The sequence below is a fragment of the Coregonus lavaretus genome, assembly GCF_964263955.1.
Source record: "Coregonus lavaretus genome assembly, chromosome: 13".
In the NCBI taxonomy this organism is placed as follows: Eukaryota; Metazoa; Chordata; class Actinopteri; order Salmoniformes; family Salmonidae; genus Coregonus; species Coregonus lavaretus.
Window position 1 is genome coordinate 988,804 of NC_140000.1, and position 9,414 is coordinate 998,217.

At 43.1% G+C, this 9,414-nt stretch overlaps 1 protein-coding gene across 1 annotated transcript in view; it reads right to left on the reverse strand.

Moving 5' to 3' along the window:
- Positions 1–1,791, reverse strand: part of LOC311139272 (uncharacterized protein) — a gene marked incomplete at its 5' end in the record, with an annotated part of 67,458 nt that extends 65,667 nt beyond the window's left edge. The window contains one exon of the mRNA XM_084174160.1: positions 1,739–1,791. Within this exon, the coding sequence (XP_084030286.1) occupies positions 1,739–1,791 (53 nt within the window). The remainder of the gene's footprint in view (positions 1–1,738) is intronic.
- Positions 1,792–9,414: the final 7,623 nt, after the last annotated feature.

The window sequence follows — 9,414 nt, forward strand, 5'->3', positions numbered from 1 at the left end:
AAAGTTTCTCAATACTTTGTTATATACCCTTTGTTGGCAATGACACAGGTCAAACGTTTTCTGTAAGTCTTCACAGGGTGTTCACACACTGTTGCTGGTATTTTGGCCCATTCCTCCATGCAGATCTCCTCTAGAGCAGTGATGTTTTGGGGCTGTCGCTGGGCAACACAGACTTTCAACTCCCTCCAAAGATTTTCTATGGGGTTGAGATCTGGAGACTGGCTAGGCCACTCCAGGACCTTGAAATGCTTCTTACGAAGCCACTCCTTCGTTGCCCGGGCGGTGTGTTTGGGATCATTGTCATGCTGAAAGACCCAGCCACGTTTCATCTTCAATGCCCTTGCTGATGGAAGGAGGTTTTCACTCAAAATCTCACGATACATGGCCCCATTCATTCTTTCCTTTACACGGATCAGTCGTCCTGGTCCCTTTGCAGAAAAACAGCCACAAAGCATGATGTTTCCACCCCCATGCTTCACAGTAGGTATGGTGTTCTTTGGATGCAACTCAGCATTCTTTGTCCTCCAAAACAACGAGTTGAGTTTTTACCAAAAAGTTATATTTTGGTTTCATCTGACCATATGACATTCTCCCTCCCAATCCTCTTCTGGATCATCCAAATGCACTCTAGCAAACTTCAGACGGGCCTGGACATGTACTGGCTTAAGCAGGGGGACACGTCTGCACTGCAGGATTTGAGTCCCTGGCGGCGTAGTGTGTTACTGATGGTAGGCTTTGTTACTTTGGTCCCAGCTCTCTGCAGGTCATTCACTAGGTCCCCCCGTGTGGTTCTGGGATTTTTGCTCACCGTTCTTGTGATCATTTTGACCCCACGGGGTGAGATCTTGCGTGGAGCCCCAGATCGAGGGAGATTATCAGTGGTCTTGTATGTCTTCCATTTCCTAATAATTGCTCCCACAGTTGATTTCTTCAAACCAAGCTGCTTACCTATTGCAGATTCAGTCTTCCCAGCCTGGTGCAGGTCTACAATTTTGTTTCTGGTGTCCTTTGACAGCTCTTTGGTCTTGGCCATAGTGGAGTTTGGAGTGTGACTGTTTGAGGTTGTGGACTGGTGTCTTTTATACTGATAACAAGTTCAAACAGGTGCCATTAATACAGGTAACGAGTGGAGGACAGAGGAGCCTCTTAAATAAGAAGTTACAGGTCTGTGAGAGCCAGAAATCTTGCTTGTTTGTACTTGACCAAATACTTATTTTCCACCATAATTTGCAAATAAATTCATAAAAAATCCTACAATGTGATTTTCTGGATTTTTTTTTCTCAATTTGTCTGTCATAGTTGATGTGTACCTGTGATGAACATTACAAGGCCTCTCTCATATTTTTAAGTGGGAGAACTTGCACAATTGGTGGCTGACTAAATACTTTTTTTCCCCACTGTATGTTCTTAGGGAAGCTTTAAAATGTTGTTGTTGTCTTTATCTTTATTGATTCAGATTGATGTGGTTAGTTTGTTTTTGTTTGGACAAGCTTTGAGAGAGAGAAGAGCGAGAGAGAAGACAGAGAGAGAGAGAGAGAGGAGAGAGAGGGGGAGGAGGGGGAGAGAGAGAGAGGGGGGAGAGAGAGAGAGAGGGGGAGAGAGTGAGAGAGAGAGAGAGAGAGAGAGAGAGAGAGAGAGAGAGAGAGAGAGAGAGAGAGAAAGAGTTAATAAAGAACACAGAACAAACAGATGCTGTGTCTCTTGTCTTCTGTGGTGTGACATCTGCTTTTCACCTGACCCACTCAGCTGTTTCTCTATAGCGGTGCAGTCAGCTTCCAGGACAACCTGCATGTCTTTCTAAATACACTTTAACTGGGAAACGGCACCAGTATGGGGTGCCATAATGACTCTAGTCCTCAACCTCCCTACCTACCTATCCTGCCCACTGGGCACAAACTAGTTGAATCAACGTTGTTTCAATGTAATTTGTCAATGTATTCTGACGAGGGAACTAAGTGGAAAATAATTTATTGTATTTTAAAAGTCATTATCGTATATTTTTGTTCCATCTGTGCCGCTTGACTTATTCTGGCTTTAATTCCAGTTTGTCTACAAATTAGCAATTGATATGTTGGATTCACGTCTCCATCTGAACCAAAATCAAAGTTGTGGTCCTCTGTAGCTCAGCTGGTAGAGTACGGTGCTTGTAACGCCAGGGAAGTGGGTTTGATCCCCGGGACCACCCATACGTACAAATGTATGCACGCATGACTGTAAATCGCTTGGATTAAAAGCTTCTGCTAAATGGCTTATTATTATCAAAGAATATAACTAAATAAAATCAAACTTTGTTTAAAGTACCACAACACTTTCACCTAGTTCTCCTCTGAATCATTCAGATGTTCATTGGCAACTTCAGACGGGCCTGTATATGTGCTTTCTTGAGCAGGGGGACCTTGCGGGTGCTGCAGGATTTCAGTCCTTCACGGCGTAGTGTATTACCAATTGTTTTCTTGGTGACTATGGTCCCAGCTGCCTTGAGATCATTGACAAGATCCTCCCGTGTAGTTCTGGGCTGATTCCTCACCGTTCTCATGATCATTGCAACTCCACGAGGTGAGATCTTGCATGGAGCCCCTGGCCGAGGGAGATTGACAGTTCTTTTGTGTTTCTTCCATTTGCGAATAATCGCACCAACTGTTTGTCACCTTCTCACCAAGCTGCTTGGCGATGGTCTTGTAGCCCATTCCAGCCTTGTTTAGATCTACAATCTTGTCCCTGACATCCTTGGAGAGCTCTTTGGTCTTGGCCATGGTGGAGAGTTTGGAATCTGATTAATTGATTGCTTCTGTGGACAGGTGTCTTTTATACAGGTAACAAGCTGAGATTAGGAGCACTCCCTTTAAGAGTGTGCTCCTAATCTCAGCTCGTTACCTGTATAAAAGACACCTGGGAGCCAGAAATCTTTCTGATTGAGAGGGGGGTCAAATACTTATTTCCCTCATTAAAATGCAAATCAATTTATAACATTTTTGACATGCGTTCTTCTGGATTTTTGTTGTTGTTATTCTGTCTCTCACTGTTCAAATAAACCTACCATTAAAATGATAGACTGATCATTTCTTTGTCAGTGGGCAAACGTACAAAATCAGCAGGGGATCAAATACTTTTTTCCCTCACTGTAAGTATTACAGACACTACATGAAGTGTCAATAAATAGGTTCTTAACGTTCTGCTGATTTATGAAGGTTCTCTCATGATCCACAGGTTACTGTAGGGTGTGAGAGGTATTTAAATGAGTTGATGGACCTGCAAAGCTTGTGTTTGTGTGTGTGTGTGGTGTGGTGTGTGTGGTTGTGTGTGTGTGTGTGTGTGTGTGTGTGTGTGTTTGTGTGTGTATCAGAACCAAGATGATTTGGAGTAGTCCAACCTGAGACTACCTCACCAGGTATTCCTCTTGTGTTTCCCATGGAGACCAGGGCTCGACTACAACCTGTTACAAATGGTGCCAAACGTTTTGTGGCTGATCTTTCAGCAGGGGGATGAACGTGTCAAAGACCTGACTGGGGCCCAGCACCAGCGCGGTATGGCTCGTTTTTGTTGTGTGAGTGTCTGTGTACTGAGGAACATGTACTGACTTGGTTCCAGAAGAAAGACACTTTCAATTTCTTTAGGGTTGGGGGGCTTTCATCAAGGTAAGTGTTTTCTTGGTGTTACGTCGTCCCCAGGACTGTTGCACGCACAGCACATATAAGCCTGGGATATCAACCATTCAAAGTTGGCCTTAGGGGGAGTGACCATAGAATTCTATAGGAGTGACATCACTGAGTAAAGTATTTCTTCATCATCACTACTTAGAATGATTGCTAAACCCTGCCCATCTCCTTAAAAATTTTATTTTAAACCTAACCGTAACTAATGAAGGCCAGATTTGATGCGTTGGTCCACCAGACCTTCCGCACGCATGACATCACTTTAGAGCGTGTGCCATCCTTCAACACAACATGTCACCCTTCATAAAGCACGTTTATATCGTATTCGACAGCAGGTTATGTCACATTCGACATTGGGCGATTATGTCACACAGTTATGCCACATTTATGAACCCTTTATAAAGCACGACGTACGGTTATTGATGCTTTGTAACACATTTACGCGGTGCTTATGAAGGCGTTATGAAGGCTTTACGAAGCCTTTACAAGCTGAAAGTCATTTAAAGCGGGACCAGATAGGTCTACTACTGTTTGTTACCTTATTGTTCCCGTCTCTCAAAACCACTTCGATCGCAGCACATAGCCTGTAACATATGCCTAACTCACTTTAGTGTGGTCAGTGTGGAAACATTGACTTGGTGTTGAGGGGGGCTGCCTGCTTGCTGTCGCTGTTGTTTCAATGTAACGCCTCGATCACACCGACAGCGTTGTTGCGGTTTTGGTACACCAGAAGTACATTCATTTCCAATGGAACGCTTCGTTTGACTTGCAGCATTGCGTTGCAGAGGCAGTTGCAGTGCGTTCTGTGTGGTGCATACGTCGAACGTATGCGTCAAACTGTATGCGTAGACGGCTTGACAGAAATGGTAGCAGAAGGTGAATGTTGAACTTTTGTTGCACACATATCCAGATGATGCTGCGTAACATTTTGCGCAATGACGCTGTCGGTGTGATCGAGGCATAAGGAGGTTTAATACCAATACTCTGAGGTGGAACACATGCTGCTTTGATCCTAGAGGTTTAATACCAATACTCTGAGGTAGAACACATGCTGCTTTGATCCTAGATCTTATTCTCGCTCTGCATCACGACCGACTGGCTTTCACATAGCCCGAGTCCTAAATTGCACCCTATTCCCTATGTAGTGCACTACTTTTGACCAGGGCCTGTACTGTATATGAAATAGGGTGCCATTTGGGACTGGTGACTGAGGAAGAGAAGTCGAACAAATGAAACAAAACATATGAAACGTAAATAATGCATAATTCGCCTCCCAAAGTGAAACATACATACTTGAAAATGGAGGTGTAATAAACATACATTTCCCCCAAAGAAACATAACAGTTCTTACCTCTTATAGTTCACCAGCTTCTCTCTTACCTCTTATATAGCCAGTTAGTTTACCAACTTCTCTCTTACCTCTTATATAGCCAGTTAGTTTACCAGCTTCTCTCTTACCTCTTATATAGCCAGTTAGTTTACCAGCTTCTCTCTTACCTCTTATATAGCCAGTTAGTTTACCAGCTTCTCTCTTACCTCTTATATAGCCAGTTAGTTTACCAGCTTCTCTCTTACCTCTTATATAGCCAGTTCGTTTACCAGCTTCTCTCTTACCTCTTATATAGCCAGTTAGTTTACCAGCTTCTCTCTTACCTCTTATATAGCCAGTTAGTTTACCAGCTTCTCTCTTACCTCTTATATAGCCAGTTAGTTTACCAGCTTCTCTCTTACCTTTTATATAGCCAGTTAGTTTACCAGCTTCTCTCTTACCTCTTATATAGCCAGTTAGTTTACCAGCTTCTCTCTTACCTCTTATATAGCCAGTTAGTTTACCAGCTTCTCTCTTACCTCTTATATAGCCAGTTAGTTTACCAGCTTCTCTCTTACCTCTTATATAGCCAGTTCGTTTACCAGCTTCTCTCTTACCTCTTATATAGCCAGTTAGTTTACCAGCTTCTCTCTTACCTCTTATATAGCCAGTTCGTTTACCAGCTTCTCTCTTACCTCTTATATAGCCAGTTAGTTTACCAGCTTCTCTCTTACCTCTTATATAGCCAGTTAGTTTACCAGCTTCTCTCTTACCTCTTATATAGCCAGTTAGTTTACCAGCTTCTCTCTTACCTCTTATATAGCCAGTTAGTTTACCAGCTTCTCTCTTACGTCTTATATAGCCAGTTAGTTTACCAGCTTCTCTCTTACGTCTTATATAGCCAGTTAGTTTACCAGCTTCTCTCTTACGTCTTATATAGCCAGTTAGTTTACCAGCTTCTCTCTTACCTCTTATATAGCCAGTTAGTTTACCAGCTTCTCTCTTACCTCTTATATAGCCAGTTAGTTTACCAGCTTCTCTCTTACGTCTTATATAGCCAGTTAGTTTACCAGCTTCTCTCTTACCTCTTATATAGCCAGTTAGTTTACCAGCTTCTCTCTTACCTCTTATATAGCCAGTTAGTTTACCATCTTCTCTCTTACCTCTTATATAGCCAGTTAGTTTACCAGCTTCTCTCTTACCTCTTATATAGCCAGTTAGTTTACCAGCTTCTCTCTTACCTCTTATATAGCCAGTTAGTTTACCAGCTTCTCTCTTACCTCTTATATAGCCAGTTAGTTTACCAGCTTCTCCCAGTTCAATTAGCTCTATAAGTGGGATGATGTAATTCACTCCCTTGTCACAACGGTTGTGGTATGTCGCTGTCTGCGTCCCAAAAAAGTATGAAAAATGTATGCACTCACTAACTGTAAGTCGCTCTGGATAAGAGCGTCTGCTAAATGAAAAATATAAAAAATATATAAAATATAAAATGCACCATATTCCCTATATAGGGCGCTGTTCAAAAGTAATGCATTATATGGGGAATAGGGTGCCATTTGTGACGTACACCACCTACGTAGCCGGCTTTAAACTCTGAATTTGTGGAGCAGTGAAAAACTGCTTCCAATGTGGAAATGATTAGGGGTTAAAAGCGAACAGGAGATTTTAGTTGTCATTGTTTTCACATAATGGTACTAAAACATCTTTACTCTAAACGATACGAGCAGAGAGTCCTAGTAAACCTGAAGTCATTACTCAAAACATATGCCTGGGAATATAACAGCGATTGCATCCTAAATAGCACCTTATTCACTTTATAGTGCACTACTTTTGACCAGAGCCCTATGAACTCTGGTAAAAAATAGTGCACTATATAGGGAATAGGATGCCATTTGGGACATACTGTACTCAGAAACTCCAACATTCTGGGGAGAACATAGTGGAGTTTCAGACCTGTGTTCAAACAATATTCAAAGTCATTTGAAATTCTTTATCTGTGCTTGCCCGGTGCAAAGGACCCAATAGAACAGTCCCACAATTGCAAACCCCGCCCATCTGGCACTCCAGATTGGCTAAATCAAAAGTATGTGAAAGATTTCAAACAGTATACTCTTACAAAAAAGGGTTCCAAAAGGGTTCTTCGGCTGTACTGAGTTCAAGTACACTCTCAGAAAAAAAGGTGCTATTGAGAACCTTAAAGGGTTCTTCAGCTGTCCCCATAGGAGAACCCTTTGAAGAACCCTTTTTGGCTACAGGTAGAACCCTTTTGGGTTCCATGTAGAACCCTCTGTGGAAAGGGTTCTACATGGAACCCAAAAGGGTTCTACCTGGAACCAAAAGGGTTCTACCTGGAACCAAAAGGGTTCTTCTAAGGGTTCTCCTACGGGGACAGCCGAAGAACCATTTTACGGTTCTCAATAGCACCTTTTTTTCTGAGAGTGTACTTGAACTCAGGTCTGGCATGTAGTGAAGTTGTATTGGAAACTGAGGGGAATATAATAAAATAAATGAATGGATGTCAGTTGGCAGAGACTTGGAGAAAAGCCTTTGAGGATTTCGCTCTCTGCAGAAATATATTTAGCTTATTCTGTTATTCACACAGCCCCTCGGCTCTGCAACAATACAATACCCCATTGTCAAAACCAGCCAGGTTCGTGCACTGTACCGTACACAATGCATGGTAGAACTTGCCTTGTCAATATTTAGCATACGATTGATCTATTTCCCAATAGTATTACGCAGGAATTCATATTAAATAAAAAATTTAATTGTGACATGCTTTGTAAACAACAGGGGTAGACTAGCAGTGAAAGGCTGACTGACGGGCCCTTCCCAACAAAGCAGAGAGAACAATGTAAATAGTAGAAGAAGAAGAACAGGAGGAATAAATACACAATGAGTAACGATAACTTGGCTATATACACAGGGTACCAGTACTGTTGATGTGCAGGGGTACGAGGTAATGGAGGTAGATATGGACTGTACATACTGTATAGGTAGGGTTAAAGTAACTAGGCAACAGGATAGATAATAAACAGTAGCAGCAATGTATGTGATGAGTCAAAAGAGTCAATGCAGATAGTCCGGGTAGCTATTTGGTTAACTATTTAACTAACTATTTAGCAGTCTTATGGCTTGGGGGTAGAAGCTGTTCAGGGTCCTGTTTCTTCCAGACTTGGTACATATGTACCGCTTGCCGTGCGGTAGCAGAAAGAACAGTCTATGACTTGGGTGGCTGCAGTCTTTGACAATTTTTTAGGGCCTTCCTCTGACACCACCTGGTATAGAAGTCCTGGATGGCAGGAAGCTCGGCCCCAGTGATGTATTGGGCCGTACGCACTACCCTCTGTAGCGCCTTGTGGTCGGATGCCAAGCAGTTGCTATACCAAGCGGTGGTGCAGCCAGTCAAGATGCTCTCAATGGTGCAACTTTGGCATAGGTGTTCCTCAATGGCGTAGGTGATCCTGTTGTCACGGTGGGAGAGGGCAGTGTGGAGTGCAATAGAGATTGCGTCATCTGTGGATCTGTTGGGACAGTATGTGAATTGGAGTGGGTCCAGGGTGTCTGGGATGATGGTGTTGATATGAGCCATGACAAGCATTTTCAAAGCATTTCATGGCTACAGATGTGAGTACTAAAGGGTGATAGTCATTTAAACAGGTTACCTTGGTGTTAATTGGCACAGGGACTATGGTGGTCTGCTTGAAACATGTTGGTATTATAGACTGGTTTAGTGAGAGGTTGAAAATGTCAGTACGTGTCCTGGTAATCCGTCTGGCCCTGCGGCCTTGTGAATGTTAACCTGTTCAAAGGTCTTACTCACATCTCATGCACGGTTCAGTGTTGCTTGCCTCAAAGCGAGCATAGAAGGAATTTAGCTCGTCTGGTAGGCTCGCGTCACTGGTAAGCTCGTGGCGGGTTTCCCTTTGTAATCCGTGATAGTTTGCCACATCCGATGAGAGTCATAGCCGGCGTAGTAGGATTCAACCTTAGTCCTGTATTGATGTTTTGCCTGTTTGATGGCTCATCGGAGGACGTAGCGGGATTTCTTAGAAGCTTCCGCTCCTTGAAAGCGGCAGCCCTAGCCTTTAGCTCAGTGTGGATGTTGCCTGTAATCCATGGCTTCTGGTTGGGATATGTACGTACGGTCACTGTTGGGACGACGTCGTCGATGCATTTATTAATTAAGCCGGTGACTGATGTGGTAAACTCCTCAATGTTATTGGATGAGTCCTGGAACATGTTCCAGTCTGTGCTAGTGAAACAGTCCTGTAGCTTAGCATCCGCTTCATCGGACCACTTCCGTATTGAGCGCGCGTCACTGGTACTTCCTGTTTGAGTTTTTGCTTGTAAGCAGGAATCAGGAGGATGGCGTTATGGTCAGATTTGCCAAAAGGAGGGTGAGGAAAGCTTTGAATGCACCTCTGTGTTTGGAGTAAAGGTGATCTA